At 37.6% G+C, this 23191-nt stretch overlaps 1 protein-coding gene across 6 annotated transcripts in view; it reads left to right on the top strand.

Annotated features, from left to right (window-relative positions):
* Positions 1-665: 665 nt before the first annotated feature.
* sobpa (sine oculis binding protein homolog a) overlaps positions 666-23191 on the top strand; it is a 38029-nt gene continuing 15503 nt past the window's right edge. For 2 of the 6 annotated variants that reach the window (XM_079856297.1, XM_079856294.1), the window contains exons 1-6: positions 756-975; positions 8877-8948; positions 10286-10421; positions 12508-12705; positions 17701-17852; positions 18673-18696. In XM_079856297.1, the coding sequence (XP_079712423.1) occupies positions 880-975; positions 8877-8948; positions 10286-10421; positions 12508-12705; positions 17701-17852; positions 18673-18696 (678 nt within the window). In that variant the 5' untranslated portion in view covers positions 756-879. Of the gene's footprint in view, positions 976-8876; positions 8949-10285; positions 10422-12507; positions 12706-17700; positions 17853-18672; positions 18697-23191 lie in introns of all 6 variants that reach the window. The other 4 variants (XM_079856295.1, XM_079856296.1, XM_079856299.1 and 1 more) reach the window with 4 other exon arrangements.

Here is a 23191-nt window from a genome sequence, read left to right as displayed (position 1 = left end):
ATGGTAATTAAAAAAATGTCTGATTCTTAGAACTTTTTGTTCACTTATTTCAAGCTTCAGTGAAGATCCGCTATACTTTTGACTAAATGTGTGTGCGAGTGAGATTGAACAATACCTTAGACAAGCTAAATTAAGAGCTTTTATGTGCAAAATTTAGTGTCACAGGGTCATGTATCATATCTCCCTCTCTTGCTCTTGTAACACATTTGTTTGGCCCCTGTAAAGTCTTGTCTGTCACTCCAGCGTGGGTTTTAATTACCTGTAGATATCTCTCTCATAAACACCATACAACCCATTATGACAGTTCCACCCGTGCAAAGATGTTTAATTAAAAGGAAATGATTAGGACCCCTTGACTGTTTCATTTCCATTAATTGTCTCGTACGACAATATCAAGCACCCCCTGCGGAGCGCTGATAACGCGCGCGGGGTGAATGATAACACATCAGACAACGGCACCTATTCACTCCTATCGCGCGACAACCTCCGCCACGCGTGGAGTCCTGAGTGAAAACCGATCTGTGGAAAATTGGGAGGAAATAGCCTTCCCGGGATCAGCGTGGCCGTATAGAGTTGCGGTGGAGGCCCCTCCCCCTGTCTGGCTCGCTCTTTTTTTCTCAACCTCTTGGTTAGCTTTCCGAGAGGGCTCGATCCTGCTCACGCTCAGACCGCTGAGAAATAGCAGGCAGAAGATGGCTGACTCGACCGGGCACGGTGAGCCCGCAACACCAGCACCAGCACCAGCATCAACTTCACTAGGGCTTCTCGCGCGCCTGCCATTCGCTGCCACTCCGCAACTCTGAAACGGCCCCGCCTCGCTCCGTGCCGTGCGCCCGCGGGGTTTTTACCCCCAAATATTGACAGAGATTTAAAGAAAACATGGCTGAGATGGAGAAAGAGGGAAGACCTCCGGAAAACAAGAGGAGCAGAAAGCCAGCTCACCCCGTGAAGAGGGAAATTAACGCAGAGATGAAGGTAGGTTGTGCGCGCGCTCTCTCTCTCACTGGCGCCCATAAAGGCTTGTCATTTTTGGATGCGTTGAGCGCACCGCCGCTCCGCCCTCGGACTGAATATAGAGAACCGATTCATTCAAGCGCTGTGTGTTTGGGGTTAATCAGCTAACTTTGATTTTTTTTTTTTTTTTTTTTTTTTTTGGGGGGGGGGGGGGTTGCTGAACAGGTCGGCATTATTTCCCTCCCGTTTCTTTTTTAGCTTAATTCACGCACCTTCCAGACCACTCTGGTCTCGCTTGCCAGTGCTTGACATCTATTTTTTTATATTAAATTGTGGCTTTTTACTTAAACACATATTTGTATGAGTTTATAAATCATATACACGTAAAATATAAAATGTTCCCAGTCACATCACGAGATGGTTTAGAGTGAAATCCCCTTGTTGGCTCCACTGTAGTTGATGGAAAATCCAGTGCGTCAGTCTCCGCGTCAAATTGCTGCGTTACTACTACTACTACTAGCGCGTTACTATATCTCTGCTAAACACCACATAAACATCAGAACAGAGTAAAAACTCAATAATGAAACGGAATGCATGTTGGAAGGGTGCATCTGTCCAGCTGTTCTGATGGGAAGCGCCGGTCACTCCAGATGTGCATCTGTTCAGCACTGACTGAGCGCTGTCTGCTCGTGACAAATGCACATTTAAAAAGCCTTCTGGGGGTATTTGCAATATGCAATCATGGTTTCGTTTATTCAAGATCTAGGAGACTCTTTCACTTTTTTGTTCTGTTTGAGGAGAGCCGTGTGTTTGTATGTTTTGAAGGCGCACACAGGCGCTTTGTCTCCTGGTTGTGTGGTGCTCATTGTTTGAAGCGTTTGCATCCGCTGCCATGCAGCCTAATGTTTTGGAAACGCCAGAATTTATTTGTGCTTTTTATCAGAACAAGCTACATTCATTCTGATAGCAATATCGTGGTGTACAGGGACGCGTTTCATTAATATTATTATTGATCTGATCATGTGTTTAGGTCACTGTAAACGCGCGTGTGGCTTTGGTGATTTCGCTCCGTTCGCTTTCTTTCTTGTCAGTGATTATTTGACTGAACCTGCGCGAGGCTCACCGGTCCGCCGGGGCTCTAAATTTGACAGATATTGATCGACCTGTAGCGGAGATACAAGCGTGCGTCTCCCCGGTCTCCTTAAAAGCACACACACACACACACACACACACACACACACACACACACACACACACACACACACAGCAATGCTGTACTTGCAGAAACTGACTCATTCTGGAGCTGTGTGTGATGTGTGAATTATTGGGGGTTTCAGGGGTCTGAACCCCTCTGATATAATTTCCTGTTTATGTCAAATGACAACAAAACATTTACTGCTTTTTATAGAATTAACAATAAAAGTAATAACACAATTTTATTTATAAAAATGTCAATCTTGACACCCTTTTCTTTTTTACAGTCTTCTGACAATTGCAACACTTAGATGTTTCTGATTATCAAAATCAGTTTTAATTCAGAAATGGAAAACTGCTCATCATAAAAGTTAATTTAACCTCACTATTAATTTAGAAAAAAAGAAAAAAGATCCAGACTAAAAAAGTCACATCTTACCTGTGAACATGAGTACTGAGTGTTAAGGACCTTTTTTGTCTGCTTTTTATCAATGAACAGAGTGAACTAAATCACTGCCTATGTGTAACGAGTTTGCATTGTCTTTCACTCTGCTGACCTTTCTTTTAATAAGGAATCCATTTTTCTACAATCAGTTTTTGACAGTAAGGAATTGGAACAAATATATTTTATGAAATATTTTTTTGCTTGCCTTCCATTATGTCCTTTACATTCCTTGATATTGTACTAAAAGTAGTGTATAAACAGATTTGGCATTCTGTCTGCTTAGAGCTTGAGGATGAAACTCAACTCAAGCTGTGCTTTTGGAGAATACAATTTGGAAAGAATAATGGTGAAGTTGGGCAGATGGACAGATGCTGTAAGAATTGTCACCTATATGCACTTCTCTTGTAATCCATAGTGCACAATTCAGTGATTTCTCCCAATACTTCAAATCTGTAACACAGTGTTTAGTCTTTATTTTCTGCACAATGTGCATCTCCAAAGGCCTGTGGTGAGTGTTGGCCTTGTCAGCGGTGTTGTGTGTACAAGTCAGGCACAAATCTGTCATTTCATCCGTAGAGTTGTCATTTTGACCACAGGGCTGTGGATAAAGCTGATCTCTGCCTTAATTTTGACAGAGACCAATAGAGTGTCTGTGATCATCCAGGATTCAACAGTTGTCAGCAATTCGCCTTACTTACTGTCGGACGAATAATATGATAACATGGTCACACACCTTGACAAAACATATAGCCGGTGATAAGGCTCTACCTTCTTTAGTAACACATACACAAACATGCAAATTTAACAGCAAATCAGCCGAGTCTGCTGGATAATGGGCAGTGCTACTGTATATATATATATATATATATATATATATATATATACACGCACATTTAAAACAAATAAAGTCTGAGATATAGCCTATCAGTTTTGCTTAGGTATGCTTCATCATCATGCGAACTTCTCAGATAATTGACAAAGGTTTTTACCCATTCTCTCAGCTATCCTGAAACACTCAGGTGTTTTTCAGAGACAACCACCCACCAAAAACCTTCTCATCCTGATGTATCCGATAGGATTCCGCAAGTTAAATGCCTCTTTGCAAAAATGAATAATGAAGAGAATGTGATGACGTAGGAGATTGGCTCTGATGTTACTAATGCTTGTAATGTTAGACCACTCGCATCTATTAACCCTTAAACGTCATTCACTACCCTCCTCTATTATTTTTTAAAGTCAGACATCAACCTTCTTAGTATTCCTCAATCAATTCATTACAAACAATGTAACAATTTTTTTAATCAAATAATGCCTATTTTCCCATTCAATTTTTGTAAAATTGTGTAGGTTCACTAACGACCCGAGGAGTGTAAGTGTAAGTATATTTTGAAGGATTAATTTAATATGTGCAATTGAAAGTGCAATTTACCTTTATTCCATAAGGTGACAATGTCTGATACACAATTATGAAGTGACGTTCCACTCATGTTACTGCAGGCAGAGAACAAAAGAATAGGAAGAATCATCAGCTAAACTTGAAATGGGTACAGCGATTTACTGCAGAGAAAATACTAAACGCAGTCAAATATTAATGTCAGTCACTTGATGGTGGATCAGGTGAAGAAGCTGTCAGCGATCAAAATATTGATTTTGAAGACGTTGAAAATGATAGTTTTGAGAATATGTTTGCGTTCACGAATATGAGCCAGATGCTGAGTGTACTGGGAAATGAGCTCTGAATTGGACAGTGATGATTGTATAAAACATCTGCTCAAACTGAACCTTTCCAAGCTCCAAAAGGTAACAAAATATGCTCTATTTATTCTTCTGTAATTGTTACTCTAATATCAGGAGAGTTTTATATTATCGCGACAGGTAGAGATCCATCCGTGTTAAACATAGATCCGGGTCGCTAAAGACCCGAATATGTAATTATGATTGTTGAAACATTCATGCATTTAAGGGTTAAACGTTCTGTTTTTCTGTTCTGTTACAGAGTTTTAGCTAAAAAAATTACATATTTTTAGCTGAAAGATAACTTGAAAGATCATACACTCTCAGAAAAAAATGGTACAAAAGCTGTCATTGCGGTGGTACTCTTTAAGAAGGTACTAATATGCAACCTTTAGGGGTATATAAGGTACAAAGTTGTACCTTTTAAATGGGTACTGCCCCAGTTAAGGCATTTGCACCTTTTTTCTGTACCCTATAAAAATACTAAATGTGTGTATAAAGATTCTGATTTAAAAGCAGGGTCGTAACCACCTAGGCATTAAGTGGGATATATTTCCAATAGGAATTCAAAAAACAATAATCAAAATCAATGTTATTTTTTCAAATACTATTTCTTAAATAATTACTTTTGGTTTCCCTAATTCAGAATACGCGGCCACATCCGTACAACAACATCCCATACATCTTCACCAGACACATGCAGGTGCCCTAGATACCCCATGCAGAGACCCCATATAGTTACTGCAGATAGACCACAGAAACACCGGGACAGCTGAGGGCGGTGGTCCCATGCATATGCAAACCGCACCGATGAACAATGTGCATGTGTCACGACCCATGTAACATGAAAAACAGGAAACAGCAAAGCCATGGAGACAAAACAAAACTTTTCCCCAAACATTTGCGTCAACAGACACAGATCATGTTCTGTGGAATCAAAGCTAAATTTGATATGCGGTGTAGAGTAACCAGAGGAGGGTTTAGAGCAAGGGTCTGTTTGAGGGGTTTGAGATACATGAGCGAACAGGTGTCGGAAATCGCAGCGAGGCTGAATACTTCCATCCCATCTGTATTATCAAAATGCGTCTACTGGCTTTCGCTCATTTTTTTTCCGTTCTCTCCCTTCCCCAAACTCATTGAGTTCATGCTTTCCACTGTAAACTCTAGGAAGTCAAGTTGCTTGTTCGTGAAAAAGTGTTCACTCCTCTGTTTTCTCACAGTCACTTCCTATTTGACGGCCGGTACCTATGTAAATAACTCGTGACATGCACAAACAAAGCATACTGTAACACTTAAAGAGCGTGTGTGTACAAATATAATCTGCGTTTTACTCTGCACTTCCCTTTTATTGCCTCAGTGAGAACTTGAGACCTGAGCATTATGAATTTCTCCCTCTCACGTATCAGATTTCCACCAACACACACACACACACACACACACCCTGACTATGAGGAGTCCCTTGCTTTGGTGCAGTTATTTCTCTGTTTAATTTTTCTCTTACTTCCAAGAAAAGAGACAAAAGAAAAATGGCAAACAGTAAGAACAAGAGAGATACGGAAGATTGTAAACAATGTGGCCTTGTGGAGGATTATACCTCCGAGAGAGATACAGAGAAGAGGCGTCAGACAGTGTTGCCTTCATCTCCGTCTGCTTTCATGTGCAGCATGGTAAAATAAGCCCCGTGCTGGTGATTGCCCCGATGGAGAGGGGGATGAGAGAGAGAGAGAGAGAGAGAGAGAGGGAGAAGAGAAAGGAATGTATACAGCAATAGGCAGCCTAAGCTGTAAAAACTGAAAGCTGAGAATACAGGCCGGATCGAATATCAAGGAAGGTAGATGGAAATGAAAGCAGAGCATAGTGGTGGGGGAGAAAAAGAGAGAGAGAGAGAGAGAGAATATGGAAGAGAGTGATGAAAAAGAGTGATATTCAGTATGAGAGAGGGACAAGAGAAAAAAGCAAGAAGGGAATGGAAAAGTGTGGGTTGGGAGGAGAGGAGAGAGAGAGAGAGAGAGAGAGAGAGAGAGAGAGAGAGAGAGAGAGAGAGAGAGAGAGAGAGAGCAAGACTGGGAAAGAGAGGTTGGTCAGAGGGAAAGTTGGTGAAGGGAGGAGGGAATTTTATCATGGTGTACAGTGACCTACTCTTGTTACTGCGCGCAGGGTGTCCGATTCCCCCCGCCGTCACAATCACGGCAAACAGAGAGGGAAGGCGGCAGAGAGGGAATGAGATTTGCTGCCTTGTATCTTTTAACTTTTCTCGCTGATGTTTCAGTCTGCCGTGAAAAGAGTTCTCTCCAAACGTGTCCGATTTGATTTTGTCTCTAGAGGGGAGCAAATGTTTCTCTCTATCCTTTTTTTTTTTTTCATTGTGATTTTTTGGTTTTTATCAGAGCATGTGTAATTATTGTGCGGCCTTCAGAGGGGAGGAGTGCGGGGAATTTCAGATTGTAATTGTGTGTATGGAGTGACATTTAGTGCAGAATCCAGAACATTTGACAAAAATCATGGTGATCTGCAGCACTTAAAAAAGACAAACACACAGCAATGATGCACACGAGGACGTTTTAAATTGTTAGTTTTCCTCTGTGCTTGTAATAACATTTTCTAAACATGTTAGTTTTTTTATTAGTCACGTGCATGCATAGATTTGTATGCAATTGGATTGGATGATTAAAAAACATTCTAGTTTTAAAGGATAGAATAGCTTAGCATTAACTTTTTTTATTGTGTCGCTTTAATAGCTTTTTCTCCATTTTTAAGAGTGCTTAAATGTTCGGTTTGTTCAGAAATTCTCTATGTGTTTCCCTCTCTCTATTCTTTTAAATGGTTTGTTCACCCAAAAATGAAAATTCTGTCAGTAATTACTCACCCTCATGTCGTTCCAAATCTGTAAGACTTTCGTTCATCTTTGGAACACAAATGAAGATCTTTCTGATGAAATCTGAGAGCTTTCTGTCCCTCCATTGACAGCTTCACAACTACCACTTTGACACTTCAAAAAGTCCATGAAGAGATCGTAAAACGAATCCATTTCATTTGAGCAGTTTAATCCAAAATTTTCTGAAGTGACATGATCACTTTATATGATGAACATGTTTAATAAAGCAACAGAGTCTCTTCAAAAAAATTTGGACTAAACCGATCAATTCATAGTTTTAAGGACAGAAAGCTCTAAGATTTCATTAAAAAAAAAAAAAACTTAATTTATGTTCCAAAGATGAATTTGATGAATTTCTATATATATGACTTTTAATATATATTTTCTATGTTAATATACTTAATATACTTAGTTTTAAATATAATTTATTTATGTGGTGCAAAGCTGAATTTTCATCAGCCAATACTCCAGTCTTCAGTGTCAGTGAAATCATTCTAATATGCTGATTTATTATCAATGTTGGAAACAGTTGTGCTGCTTAATATTATTTTGGAACCTGTGATACATTTTTTCAGGATTCATTGATGAATAAAAAGTTAAAAAGAACAGCATTTATTCAAAATAGAAATCTTTTCTAACAATATAAATCTTTACTATCCCTTTTTATCAATTTAACACATCCTTGCTGAATAAAATTTCTTTCAAAACAGAAAGAAAAAACAATTACCGGTACTGACCCTAAACTTTTGAACGGTAGTGTATATTGTTACACAAGATTTCTATTTTGAATAAATGCTGTTCTTTTTAACTTTTTATTTATCAAAGAATCCTGAAAAAAGTATCATTATAAAAAAATATTAAGCAGCACAACTGTAATAATATTTCACACTTCTTTTCTGTGTATTTAATCAAATAAATGCAGGCTTGAGGAGCATTAGAGACTCAAAAACATAAAAAATAGTAATGTTTCCAAACTTTTGACCGGTACTGTATACATACATACATATATACAACCAGTATATACAACTTGTTAACACTGCAAGTCAGGTCAGCCCTCTTGAGGAAATTCTGGGCACCTCTAAACTCAGCTCAGCTGGTGTTCCCAATCAAGACTCCTGAAGTGCCCAGAAACATTTTAGAGCGGAGCTCAGGTGATTCTAGATTGATCCGTGCTGTGCTGATACTGTCTAGGAGGTTTTCCTGTGGACAGGGTGTGATTACTGATTTGTGAATGACCTTGTGAACTCGATCCTAAAACAGAAGCCTCACCTTACAGAGACCAGAGGCAGGGGCAGGACAGACACCTGGTGGCCATACAGAGGAAGTGCAGGGGAGGAGTGGAGATGTGCTGTGTGCTTTATATATGCTGTACAACTATTCAAGAGTTATGAAAAATCATTTGTTTCTTTATTACGCCTCAATAAGAGTGAATCCCTCATTCGGCCTGTTTTCTTTTAGATCATATGTGCGTGTATGTTTATCATTGTAGTTTATGCTGGAGAGTAAAATTGTTACTGTACGATGTGGTGATTTACTATAGTAAATGTTAAAGCCTTAAATAAGTATGTATCCGACAACACAGAACAATAGTAGGCCTGTGCTGCTTGACAGTTTAATGCGATTGACTGACAGTTTCTATGTTTGATTGACAGTTGTTGACTCGTTTCTCATCAGGTCCCGTCCAATCGGCCCCTCCCAGGGGCGGGGCAGGCAGGCAATCTCCATGGCAACTCGCCCTACTTGATGGTGAGAGCCTCCCTCAGATTGACTAGAACAGAAAAACTGACAAAAATAAATAATACATATATGGAAATAAATACATATCTGAATGTTTAGATGCTCATTTACTGTATGCCTTAGCGATGAATACACTGAGATTTTAAAACAGATAAAAATTTAATTATAATTTAATATAATTTATATATTTAATGTCATTTTACAATATATTGCAACTACATGTCAACTACCAGTCATTAGAGTATTAGTATACTGTCTGCTTAATATCTGCTAACACTTTATTTTGATGCTCCCACATCACTATAAGTAACTTTGCAATTATATGTCAACTTATACTAACCCGATCACTAACACCTAACAGTCTACTAATACTCTAATGAGAGTTAGTTGCAAAGTTACTTTAATGTCCAAAGTGGACCATCGAAATAACGTGTAACCTTTGATTTATACTTTCTCTACAAATAAAACTAACACCATAACCACTAACGCTAAGTCTACACAGAATATAAGCAGGCTTTTATTCATTAAGCAAACATTTACAAATATATTTGACATGTATAACTACTTTTTTGAGGTGATTCCTTAAAATGAGTCTGCTTTGAAGATATAGGGCAAATGGGTATTAAAATGTAAACTCAAAGTATGGCCCATGTTGTTTGTATGTTATGTATGCTCTGGTCCGGTCAGCTCTGATTTGTTAATAATGCGTCTTCCTCCTCTGCTCTCTGGTTGTCTGGCTTAAGTGTTGTTTGCGAGATGTTTGTTTGATGCCCTGGACAGTTTATAGCCTCTCCAGATTTCATTCTTAAAGGGATATGGAGCTGAAACGTCTGAAGCTTTTTACAGTCAGATTTTGTCTATCGTTGAGCCACTGTAGAGGATTTCTTGGATGAAAATCCTTTTGGCCCTGGTTCACAGTAGCCACACAAACATAAGATTCCCTGTGGAGATTTTTGTTTATCCGCATTGCAAAATCTGCCAATCAAGAGTTTTTTTCTTTTTTACATTGATTGTGTCAATGCAGCAACACCTCCTAAACAGACTGCAATTATTTACTATTTAAGATTCACTCTGTGTGTGTGTGTGTGTGTGTGTGTGTGTGTGTGTGTGTGTGTGTGTGTGTGTGTGTGTGTGTGTGTGTGTGTGTGTGTGTGTGTGTGTTCAGTAAGAATGGATTATGAAATCAATCATTCTGATATATATATAAAAAATGTTTTTAGTCGATTTAACCTATGATGCATAAGCAGTATCTGCAATGTCATCAATTTGTTGAATCCTTACAGATAAAAAAAAAAAAAAATCTAAATTGAAAATTGCATTTGAAATTGTTCTCTCTCTCTCTGCAGAGTTTTGCCGAAAACACCATGAATGAGTTGCTTGGATGGTACGGATATGACAAAGTGGAGTTACGAGACTCAGACGACATAGAGATCCGCAACTACCCTGACGGAGAAATGCGGCAACACATCTCTGTCCTGAAAGGTGAGATCTGACACAGATAGGCCTTCACGACCCACGGCAGGCAGGCAAGAGAAGATTTACACATAGCAAATAGATGGTCTCAAAAGCTAGCACAACAAAACCACAATAGTACAAGTTCAAAAGTACGTTTTTTATACTTTTCAAATAATCCTGACATAAGTGTATCACAGTTTCCACAAAAATCTCAGCAGCACATCAGTTTTAACATTTCACCTTTGCCATCACAGGAATACATAACATTTGAAAATATATTAAAATAAAAACGTTATTTTAAGTTGTAATGATACTTCAGAACATTCAAATATTTACTGTATTTTTGATCAAATAAATGCAGCCTTGATACTTGTTTCAAAAATCATACCATCTTTAACCTTCTGAATGGAAGTGTAATTTTGATTATTTGTCAAGACAATTCGATTATTTACGCGTCATGAGTGACTGAACTCTCTTCTTTCTCTGCAACCCAGTACTCTTCACACTTATGTATTCAGAGAGAAAGTTTCAGTATCTAACTATACCTTCTGGAGCCTCTGAACACTTGACACTAATATGCAGAACTTGCATTCATTTATTTTTATCTTATCATCCCTTAATTCCCCATAGATTCTTTGTATCAGGTTAATTTCACAAACCTGTTTGCAGAAAGAGCCTAGAGGGAATTCTGGGATGTAATAATAAGACACAAAATCCTGACAAGGACATGACCCAAAGCAAGGACTGTCAGATTTTAAATGTTAAAAAGAGAACGCACAGTTAAATTCCTGAACTTCCTCTGTCGTTCCCCCGAGAGCACTCCGATTAACCCGCAGCTTTATCTTTGCACCCTCCATGCTGTCTCCTGGCTGGCCTCCGTGCCAGAGCATTAGAGAGTCTTAAACTGTCAGCCATTTTTTTCTGCGGCCCTATGGGGACAGAGAAAGAGATGCTGAAACAATGAGCTGGCTAATTCCTTGCTAAGTCCATACTCCAGCCTCCATTAAGGAAAATGGTGATTTAGGCGTTAGACGGTTCCCAGCTAACATGCACTCAGCCACATTTCTCCAACCTACCACGCCTGCCATGTGATGCTCTCCGTAATTACTTTCCTTCCATCAGACAAATCCACAGCCGCAGATTACGATATTTCACTATTGTTAGTTGACGTAGCTGGAAGTGGAGAGATTAGGCGAAGGACAATGAGACTTAATTAACTCGTTTAGCCGTGATCGTCTTTAAACGAGCCGTTAGAGTAACAAATGGGCTTTTTCTGCTATCTACCAGTAATCTGTTTGGGTGCTCTTGTTGAATCTTGTCTTATTTGCTGCAGGTGTATGTGTGTATGTGTAGTATGGGAATGTCTTCTCGGGAGTCTGCGAGAGCTATTTAATCAGTTTTCTGTCATGCATCAGGTCAAAACAGTAATATGGGGTGTGCGTTTGAGATATCGCTAGTTTCAGACTCCAGAGTTGTGAATGACTTGTGAATTTAAAAATGAAACACTAATCACAAAGAAAGATGTATAACATCTTCATAGACCGTAAATATTGAACATGCATGCCAAATCTTTAGTCAGTATGAAACCCTGTTTCATATTTTCTTACTTCTGTAATGTGATATTTTTCCAGAAAAATAGCATATCCAACAGGAAAAAAGGTAAATGCTACTAATAATAAAATAATTATACTACTAATAAAAATATATCAGTACTCAATTTTATCCATCAGGAAAGTGTTTTATACCAGAATAGAGCCAGACCTGAATGCGAGATTGTTAAAATAATGCCCAAATAATTATATGGCTTTTTCCAACAACCCCTGTGGCCTAAGTGGTGTCAGCGGAAAAGAAAAGAGTGATTTGTTTCTGAAAATTTTGGAATAACATGGACCATGGTTTGTTCTTAACCATTTTGTTTAGAATGGAAATGTAAATGATGATTTCTTATTGACTACAATGAAATGATCGTGACCTTTTGAATTTGATGACAGTCAAACCTACCGATGGCATTTCGCACAACAAATAGCATAGATCCCACTAACCTCATGTATTTCACACTGTGACTGGTTCGTGAGACATAACCGACTCGCCATTACCACTCTCTCCTCTCTAGAGAACTCTTTGCCAAAAGCATCCACAGTGGAGAACAGCAGTGGTTCTCCTCCACACGCCAACAGCTCTAGCTCTACCCCGACGTCACGGAATGGAGTGACTGGCGAAGCGTCTGTAAACCCCTCCTCCTCTAAAGAGCACGGAGGCCTGCCAATCATAGTGCCCTTAATCCCGCCCCCTCTGATTAAAGCACCAGCAGGTAAGAAACACAATAGAAGTATGTGAGCATCTAACTTATACACACACATACAACTGTACAGAAGGCACTTCATACTTCTTTTTATCGCTGGGTAAATGTAATCCCAGATTACATACTTTATATCCGTCAGGTGTCTAGTATTCACACCGTGCATTTGTGAACCATGCCATGAAAAAAGTAGTATTTCCGAATTCATAATATTCATGAAGCAATAGGCAGAAAGTACCTATACTCGGAGGACCTACTAATGCTCTTCTAAAGTTGTGATTACCAGCTCGTCGCATTCAAGTGCTTTGTTTTCAGAAAGAACAGGAATCATGGAGGACACTAGGTTTATTCTTGCCTATTTATTGGGAAAATCTTATTAAAGCCAAAATGATATTTAGAGTAACATTCATTGACAACCATAAGCACCGCTATGTTTAAAGTTTATGGCACGCCCAACTTGGGAACCTGGGTATCAAAATTTTCCCTGAGCTTCCCAGTGGTAAATACGACTTGAGATGGTATTTATGTCCAATTTTTACCTATAAGACAGCATATGTACAGGGGTGTCCAAACTCAGTCCTAGAGGGCCGCTGTCCAGCAGAGTTTAGTTCCAGCTTGCCTCAACACATGCCTGGATGTTTCTAGTATGCCGAGTAAGAGCTAGATTATCTGGTGCTGGTGTGTTTAATTGGGGTTGAAGCTGAACTCTGCAGGACAGTGGCCCTCCAGGTGCAGGATTGGACACCCCTGACCTACTTCCAGCGAGGTTCTGAAGTGTGCATTCAATGAACACTTTATAATCCTATGAGGCCACGGGAGAGGATTTGTGAATGGCATGACGAATGTAGTACATCTATATTCCCATACACAAAAGTATGAAATATATTTTTGGAATATATGCAAATATTCGAAATTGGCCCAATAAATATATTTTATTTAAATATATGTAAATATATGTAAATATATTTCACACTTAACATCATATATTTTTGTTATATTTCAGAATATATTTCAAAATGATAAATATAAGTGAACAAAAATGCAAATATATTTCAATGTATTTGGAATATATGCCACATATATTTTTGACACTTTAAAATATATTTCAATATATTTTATTTCTGTATGGGTTATTACACACACTCATACCATATAGAACATACATTTTTAACACTTGCAAAGTAATTACTTATTCAAAAGAAGTACCCTACTCAGAGAGTATGTGAATTCGGACGCAGCCCATAGTTACGGGTTTGAATCGGTCTGCCGAATCTTTTATTGAATTAACTCATTGAATCATTCGGGCTGATTTCTGAATCAACATGTGACTCACTTTCAGTGATTTCTGTCTCGAAATGAAGCATGTTTTGTGTGTATACGGTTTTTGAAACTTAAATGTAGTTACTGACAGGTTGTTCTTTCAGCATTCTCAGTCAGAGTTTTTATATTTAATATTAGACAGTATTATTTATATATAAAAATGTCCTTGATGATAAATGTAAATATAACGCTGAAAGTCCACATTCATTGTTGGTTGAGCACACACTGTGTTGTAGCGTAGCAGACTAACAGTCATGGTGTCTAATGGGGCGGCACCATAGTGAGGTGCATCCCTAAACCAGTGTACCGTGCACTGGTGTATTTGTGTGTGTGTGTGTGCGCCTATGTATGTGCGCTCGTATTTATGTGTGCGTTAATGTGTGTGATGTGGTGAGAAACAGATGGTGTAGACTCGCTAACTACCACGGCAACAGAAGCCAACTCCCCCCCTCCCCATCCCCGCCCCTTGCCTGTGGCCCTCTTGAATAATTCATGAGCATGCGCATAGTGACAGAGGGCTTTTGAAGTGCAGGTATGTGCTGCTCTACCACTGGATGTTCCACAAACACACACACATTTGCACAATCTCTCTTAAATTAAGGATTCGGATGGAGCAATGAGACTGTGCTGAGGAAAAACAAACAGAAGTGTCATGGCAACCGTTTTATATTAGGATGTTTGTATTTTGAGGGTTTTAGAGGAACACTTTGAGTCTTTGTTGCTCTGTATGATGCTGTTTGTTAGGCGAGCTCTTTCTGTCTTCATTTTTTTATATACTTTTTCCAGCCTGCTGAATCAAAGCTTCTATTGCTGTTTCTTTCAAATAATAAAAATTGCTTCAAGACATGAGAACAAAAAGTACTGTACATTAGAATTTGTATAGATGAAGTGTATATTAACAAATCTTCAATAATATTTGTAAAGTTTTTTTTAAGCTTGCATATTATACAGCTTATAGTCCAAGTTTTGGAATCATAAAGGAATAGTTCATGCAAAAAAATAGTAATTTATAATTTGTCTTTTTATCATTTACTCATTCTATTCTAAGCAAATGACTTTCTTTCTTCTGTGAAACAAAAAAGATGTTTGTTTTTTTTTTTATTCAGAATGTTCTTTTGTGCATCTGCAGCTTTTTTAAATGGGGCGGGGGAAGACCATCAAGCTCTGAACATGTCAAAAATGCACTATAACAGTGGGTGAAATCAGATAATTTGGTCCACACTGCAAAATAACTCCTTTTGTATTCCATAGAAGAAAGACAATTAATTTGGAATGACACAAGGGTACACTGTAAAAAATTTGCTGTAGTTTTGCAGCTGTTTGCCAGTAACTTACTGTAGATTTAAATTTATGTTATTTACTGGCAACAGTTTGTTCAAAGTTAAATGAACATTAAACATTAACAAGTCTTTGTCTTTAAAGAATAAAATTATAAAATAACAATATAATGCAAAGCATTCTGGGAACCAGAAATCTTCATCAACCTTTTTCTGTTTTTTTCCTTCAGATTTTGGTTCCCAGAATGCTTTGCATGAGGATGTTATTTTAGTTTTATTCTGTAAAGATAAAGACTTGTTAATGTTTAATGTTCATTTAATTTTGAACAAATTGTTGCCAGTAAATAACATAAATTTAAATCTACAGTAAGTTACTGGCAAGTAGCTGCCAGTAATACTGTAATTTCTACAGATTTTTCTAACAGTGTAGGTAAATGATTACAGAATTTTTGAGTGTTCAATCTAGGGCCTAAAATTAACGGGCCAGTGCTGCATCGTCACAGAAGTTTAAGCCTTGCCAATTTAAATATTCAAGTGCAAGAAGATGCGAAAGGGAACTCATTCATTACTTGAACGCTGTGGTAAGTTTTCGGTGCGCAAACACCCTAAGAGCGTGACTAGTCCGTACGCAAATTCGAAATTGAGCTCTCTTTCACATATTCTTACACTTGAAAGGACAAATTCACACAAAGTATCCTAGTAAACATAGTCGGTTATGACTTAAGTGAACATAAATAGTTTAGAAAGAAAACGCATGTGTACAGTATCAGTATATTGGATCCGTGCAGGTCTTAAAGTGACAGCAGCCTAATATTCCTGCTCCTGTCTGCCTCATTAATGTTAATCAAACAGTAAAAGAAACTTTAATAAGAATTAATCGGTTTAGTTTATACAGTGAAGACTATGCAGCCATGTGTTATTTTACATTTAATTACTGTTAAAGTTCTTTTACACATTACATTTCTGTACCTGAAAATTGTAAATTTTCACATAAATACCATCTCTCTAAAATGTTGGTGGCTGTTTTTTGCAAAAACACTTTCATGGTAAATTTTGTAAAGTCACCGGCCATTGGCATGTGTGGCAAAACGTTTTAGGCCCTGGTTCTATCCCTTTAAATCATGAATTACTTGTTTCAAACAGTAAGTTAGTCAAAGTCTCAAATAGGTATTCCTATCCCCATTTCACACCATTGGTTGAGAGAATGCTGTGGTTTCAACCTAGTTGGGATGCTTAAACAGATTGCAATAATGTTTTATTTATTTTTTGCCACTTGGGATGCAGAAATTACTGAAAAAAGTTGTACTTGATTTTGGGTTGTGGTCTGACTCCCCTTGCACTGAGTTTAATTTGGTTGGTCAGAAGTGGATCTGACTACTGAAGTACATTTTATGCTCAGAGTTTAGCCTATGGAGAAATGTTTAACATAATTCTGAATTGATTTCTATCTTAAAATATAATTTGGTCTACACACTCATTACAAAAGACACAGGAGAAAGCGAGAGAGAGAGAGGGGTGAAAGGAAAGGTTAAGTCTAATGGGCAGACATTTTCTCTCCACACACTTAGATTGATCTGATCATTAAGCAGCTGCTAGAGGGTGAGAGTGTAAAAGATCTCTGAGGAGAAATCATTTGACATGGGCAGATGCATTAAAACAATCACACACTGAATCTGAATCTGAGGTTGGGAATCTCAGAAGATTGAAAACAGCAAAAAATGAACAGTTTTCTGTTGTGGCAATGTCGGTTATATTTGAATCAATCTGTGTGTATCTTTGTGGTCCCTAGAAGCACGCTCACCCCTATTACCAAACACACACACATGCATGCAACACACTTCAAACATCCAAACCCGAACACTCGTGCCCCCAAGCCTTTGGTTGTTAGTGGAGCACGATGGGAAAGATCTAATATCTTGTGACATGTGATGTAGGCAGATTGACTGACGCACACACACCAAGAAACATGTGTATATATTCTTGAAGTGTGTGGGGTGATGCATGATGACAGGTTTCTCTTAACCCCTTGTGGATTGGTGAGGGAAAGATTCCCTTCGGTCATTAAACACACTTTACCTGGGGTTAAAAGCGAGGTTTAGAGCAACGATATCTAGGGGGTTAAGCACAGTGTGAAAAGCCCTGAGTATATGTGTAACTGCATCATAAATGAATCAGTGTCTAAATGTGTAAGGGTGGAAAATTAAATAGTTCTTGAGGTGACTATCTGGTATATGACATCACACTTCTCTACTATGAATTGCAAAAGCACTTCAGTCTATCTCACTTCTCTGTATTTCAGTCAACAACGATGCATGTTGTAAGCTATCTAAAATTTGACTATGTTTCAAATAGTTGACTGAATAGATCCTTATATATTCTTTATTTTTCTGTTTCTCTCTCTCTCTCTCAGAGGAGGACACCTCTAATGTTCAGATAATGTGTGCGTGGTGTCAGAAGGTGGGAGTGAAGCGTTATTCTCTCAGTATGGGCTCTGAACTGAAGAGTTTCTGTAGTGAGAAATGCTTCGCTGCCTGTCGACGTGCCTACTTCAAACGCAACAAGGTAAACGCCCAGTCTCCACCTCTTCCTGTCCCCTCAGCCAATCAGGCTCCTTCTGTCTGATGTCACTTCTTCTGTTCTGCCTTAACCTTTTTCAGTGTTACTAAATTCTTTGGCTCAAAACTGTAAATGACTCTTACTCTGTTAAATGACACATTATAAGACATTATTTTTTTCTGTTGATTTTAAGCAGGTATCACAGTTTTTTTTCACAAGTAGCAGTATGACTAGAGTCCTTATTAGGTTATTATTCTTCTCAGCTGAAACACACTTTTCATTTTCATTCATTGGTAGGCCTATTTGTACTTTACTGATACTTTTGAACATGGTTGGTTCACAAAGACGAACTGATGGCATGGGTTATTCCTATTATGCAGTACATTTTAATGTTCTCTTCAAACATAACTGTATAAAATATACTCACAATTTTAAAGATTGAGATTATCATATTGGTTAGTTTTCATTTATCATATATCACTTCACATCATTTTATTTTTTTATATTATTTACATTTATAGAATATATTACCTTTAACTAAGAAAATGCAATAATTTTGCTCTGTGATGTTTTGTAATATTAGTTTGTCTCACTTCACCCTGTTTGATAAAATTACAGAAATTATATCTATATCCCTCACAGAGCAATTGCTAACTTTATTTCCATCCTGTTCATTTTCTTAGTTATGATTAATAATGTGTAATATTTCTGAAAGTCTGATTTACCCCCAACACAAGAATATTCAGCAATGAACCTCATTTAGATTTAGACCTCATGCCATCATAGTGAGACAGATATTGATTGTGTGTTTTCTTTTCTATCTAAGCTTGGATATGTGAGGAATTGCAGTGTAAGTATACTGTGTTTGGATTTCTCCTTGTGTGTGTTAGAGACCCATACACTTATTCACACACTGATGGAACTCATAATATCATGGACGCATGCAAACACACCCCCAGACATACATATATTATGCACATACACATGCATAAAAAACACAGGCTTATGCACATGTAAACAAAAGCACACAAATTCACTATAACACATGCATACGTACACACACAAGAGTTTCAAATGCATGCGTACACACTCCCACATGCATGCATGTTTGTTCACAGCCACCCCTCGCTAAGTGTGTGGTGTTTGAGGATAGAGTGGATAGCATGAAGAGACCAACAAACATGCGAACATGACCAGAGATTTACTGAAGCTACCACACACACACACATGTATAAACACAAACGTATACAGTACTCTCTCTCACACACACACACAAAAGATGTGGATACACAAAGCAGACACAAACAATTGTATACATTTCATGAATTGTAGAGCAGTTTCAGAGCAAAAAAAAAAAAAAAAAAGTGTAAAAAAACATACTTTGGTGTTTTTTTCTTGACTGTAGAAACCATAGACTTTTAAGTTAAGATTACACTGCGTGAAATGTGTAAAAATCATATCATTCACACAGCTGAATTTAAAACATGAATTTTACAGACATATAGATGTAAATGTACACATATATTCTGTTTCTGAAAACCACCACCTTTCAAAAAAAAAAAAAAAATTTTTTAAAAGAGACAGAGAGAAGGAAGTACAAGTGCAGGCAAAAATTTACACAAACACAGAGGGTCTTTTAATTCCATGAATTCACAACAGCGGTCAAGCCATTTTCATAATTTTGGGTTATTTTTCAACCCAAAATAAAAAAATAAATAATTAAATGATATTTTGTTGAAAAATTAATGGTCCTAAAAATGAAGGCTATTTTAATTAACCATCAATTTTGCATTGTGGCATTTCATGACAGTTGAGAATTAATAAAGTATTCAAATATTTATTATTACCATAGTGAAAAAGATTCTCTTTCTCATTACTGTCCTAGAAAGAAAACAATGAAGCAAAAATATTTATACATCCTGGTAGTATTTATTATATCTGCTCTAGAATTTATGCTGATTAAAAAAAAAAACTCATTCCACTAGACTAGAGTAATTTACTTTACCATAATATGGTAAAGAGATTTTTGTGGGGGAAATGTGCTAACATAATGAAAAATATTTTTAGTCTATTTATTTTGTTGTTGATTTTGGGGTGGATTATGACCTAAACTTTAAGAGATTCGCCCTTTTATACAATTGTGAAGTTATTTTGTGCAACATTAGTTTGTGCAAACTGTTTCAACGTCTGTAGAGGAAGTCATTGGAGGAATGTGGCCTGGATATGTTTTTGTGAGATTCACCAGAACACTGAACATGTTGATGTGTGTTTTCTCTGATCTGCTGTCTAATTTCCATTGTCTGTGTTTTTATCATAAAAATGTTCGTACAGTCCACTTATTAAACGTTATTAGAGTCTCACGCATAATGAAGAGAACAGACAGTGTGTGCTGAATGACATCATCTGATATGTTGATACGGTCAGTGTAGTCTGTTATTATTATAGTGTAAACTGTGAGGTCGTTTTGGCACGTCTGGAGATGTTTGGATGCTGTATCTGGTTCTCTGAGGAGACACGTCTGTGGAATGCCAAACGAACGTCTGGCAGGAGCATGTTCATTTCATCCCACCAATCATAGAGCTGTTTACTTCGCTCCTTTGACGATTCTCCTGGCGTTCTGCCACCACTGCGACTCCACCTTTATTTCTATAATTCATTAGGAGGGGGAACTTTATTACGCTCTAAGATCATATGAACATTTCCTCTTTCTCTTTTGTCATGTACACCACAAGGTCGGCTGTAAAGATAAGCAGTGTTGAGTATGTGTGAAATAAGACACTGGGAGGGGTGGTGGGTCTGATGTTACTGCAGTAAATATGCTGCATCTGCAAAACTCATAACGGAAAAAGAGAAAGCATACACATGAATACATATCTTTATTCTCTGTCATCCCACCAGCCCAACTTAGGTAGTGAAACATCCTCACACCAGCTGCTTCAGGTGATTATAATTCCTCCCCATTAAAGGTGTGTGTGTTTGTGTGAATAAGGAGTGTCTTCCTCAGAGGAAATGCGGTAAACCTCTGTCAGACACGCACACAAAAACAGTATTGTTACTGTATTGTGTTTATTGTGTCAGACGGTTGGCTCGTTTTACGGTGTCCAAATCCTCATATTTGCGTGTGTGTGTGTGTGTAGGTGCTGAGGTAATGAGTTTTGACAAGATATTTTAGGCCTCATGAAGTAATTTAATATTTTGAATACAGAGAAGTGTGTCCATATATAGTGATTTGTTCTGGACTGAGGTGATTAGGACTGCAATGTGTGTTTGTGATGAACAAGCTGAATAAGAAAGAACTTGGGTCACTCTAACTCAGTTACAGTGAGAGTTTATTGTAGGTCTTCAGTGGCAGTTGCCATTAGGAAAACACAATTATAGTGAGAATATATCAAAGACAGTGTTGGAAAGTCTCAGTGTTAGCCATCACTATCAAAGAAGTGGAAATAGTTTCTGTAGTATTATTTTCTTCAGACATGTACACCTTTGGACATGGCATTTTAAGAACCTTGGAGTAACATGTGAAATACCTTTTTATAGAACAGATAGTTCAGACTTAATAAACATTTTTTTCTTAATATTTTATTGGAGTAGCCTTTTTGTAGTAGCTGTAAAAGCAATATCGTACAGTATTTGAGGCCATGTTGTATAATTTATATATATAAAAAAAAAAATTATAGATTTTTTTTAATGTTTTTGAAAGATGTCTCTCATGCTCACCAAATAAACAGTAATGTTATTCAATATTGTTACAATTTATTAATTACGTTAATATATTTGAATATGTAATTTGAAATGGAATTGAATAGAATTCATGAATTTGGTGGAACTTCAAAAGCTAAATTTTCAACATCTTTACTCCAGTCTTCCGTGTCCCATGATCCTTCAGAACTTTTCTCAAAACAATAAGTTCATATCTTTTAGTTTCTTGTTCAGACCAGATTTGAATTTCTTACTGCACATTTTTTGGCACATGTGCAAACGTTGCACAGTAACACAATTCACATGGCTTAGTAATGAAAACTGATGTTGATTCTTGGTGAAATTGTCTTCACAACTTCTAAACATTATTTCATCGTGTGAGCCATCTCATGCAAAATGGTCATTCAGTTATCAAAATCTGTCAGACATACTGTATATGAATTTCCATAAATATATATGGCATAGAAAGTTTTCTGTCTACAGTTAGCACATTATATTGCTAATTTTTCAAATTTTTTGTATTTCCTGGGCTGACTGCCATGGTGAAAAAAACCCCCTTCTAAACATTTTGAACAGTACGGCTGTTATGGGATGGCTGTGTAAATGAAGCACCAGACGAAGGATGATTCCAGGAAATAGTCTTTTAATCAAAACCCATAAGGAACAGGAAGAGAAACTCAAAAAACAAGCATCCAACAAAGGCTGCGTTCCAGTCTAAAATTGTCATGCCCTTCACTCGCTAACTTCCCTCCGTCTCGTTCACTCGTCATTGGTTACGTTGCATGAGTGCCCACTACTGGCGGAACCTTTGCAATATGCTGAATTGGAACGTGCTGAGCACATGATCACTTAGAACCCACTATGAGGTTGATTTATTTTTATTTTTTTCCCTTACAAAATTGTTTAATGCAGCATTCTATATGTATATAGGTGTGTTTGAGTTGTTGAATTTAAAAAATATATAAATAATAATATATCATAGAGTTGTTTGTTGTGGGGTAAATTAAACGCAATATGCGTTGACGTCACAATCGTGTTGCATTGTGGTATATGGAGCTGCCTGAAGTGTACATATGAAGTAGACTCACTCCCTCAGTCAAAATCGAGGGAGCGAGGGTCTGTCCATATAAACTTCCCTCGTCCACTTCACGAAGTGGAACGCACTTCAAAATGGCGGCAGGGATTCCCACGAGGGGAAGCGCTTAGGGAAGTTCGCAAGCGCGTGTCTAAAAGTGGACTGGAACGCAGCCAAAGACAACGACAGACAACTAGACAGTACAAGACTAAGACTTAAATACACAGGTGACAGGGAGGAACTGATTGACAAGATAATTGAGACACAGCTGAACCAAAAGAACTAATGAGGAGGGTTACCATGGGAACAAATGAATGGCGGGAAACTGAACAAAAGAAACAAAGAACAGAGTCCAAAAACAAACAGACATGTAACATTGGCTCACATGAGATAAAAACTTTTCATTTTTGTGTCATTGGCCAATTTCCTGACACAATAACTGGTTTTAGAAGCAGTTAAAGTAAATGTTCTGGCTGAGTTATTACATTTTGCAGACATGCAATAGTTGTGATGTCCCATAGAACAGTTGCAGTTTAGAGAATGTTAAGGCTGTTAAAAAGAAATTGAATCA

This window comes from Squalius cephalus, assembly GCF_949319135.1.
Source record: "Squalius cephalus genome assembly, chromosome: 21".
Lineage (NCBI taxonomy): Eukaryota > Metazoa > Chordata > Actinopteri > Cypriniformes > Leuciscidae > Squalius > Squalius cephalus.
This window is presented reverse-complemented; position numbering and strand designations above follow the sequence as displayed.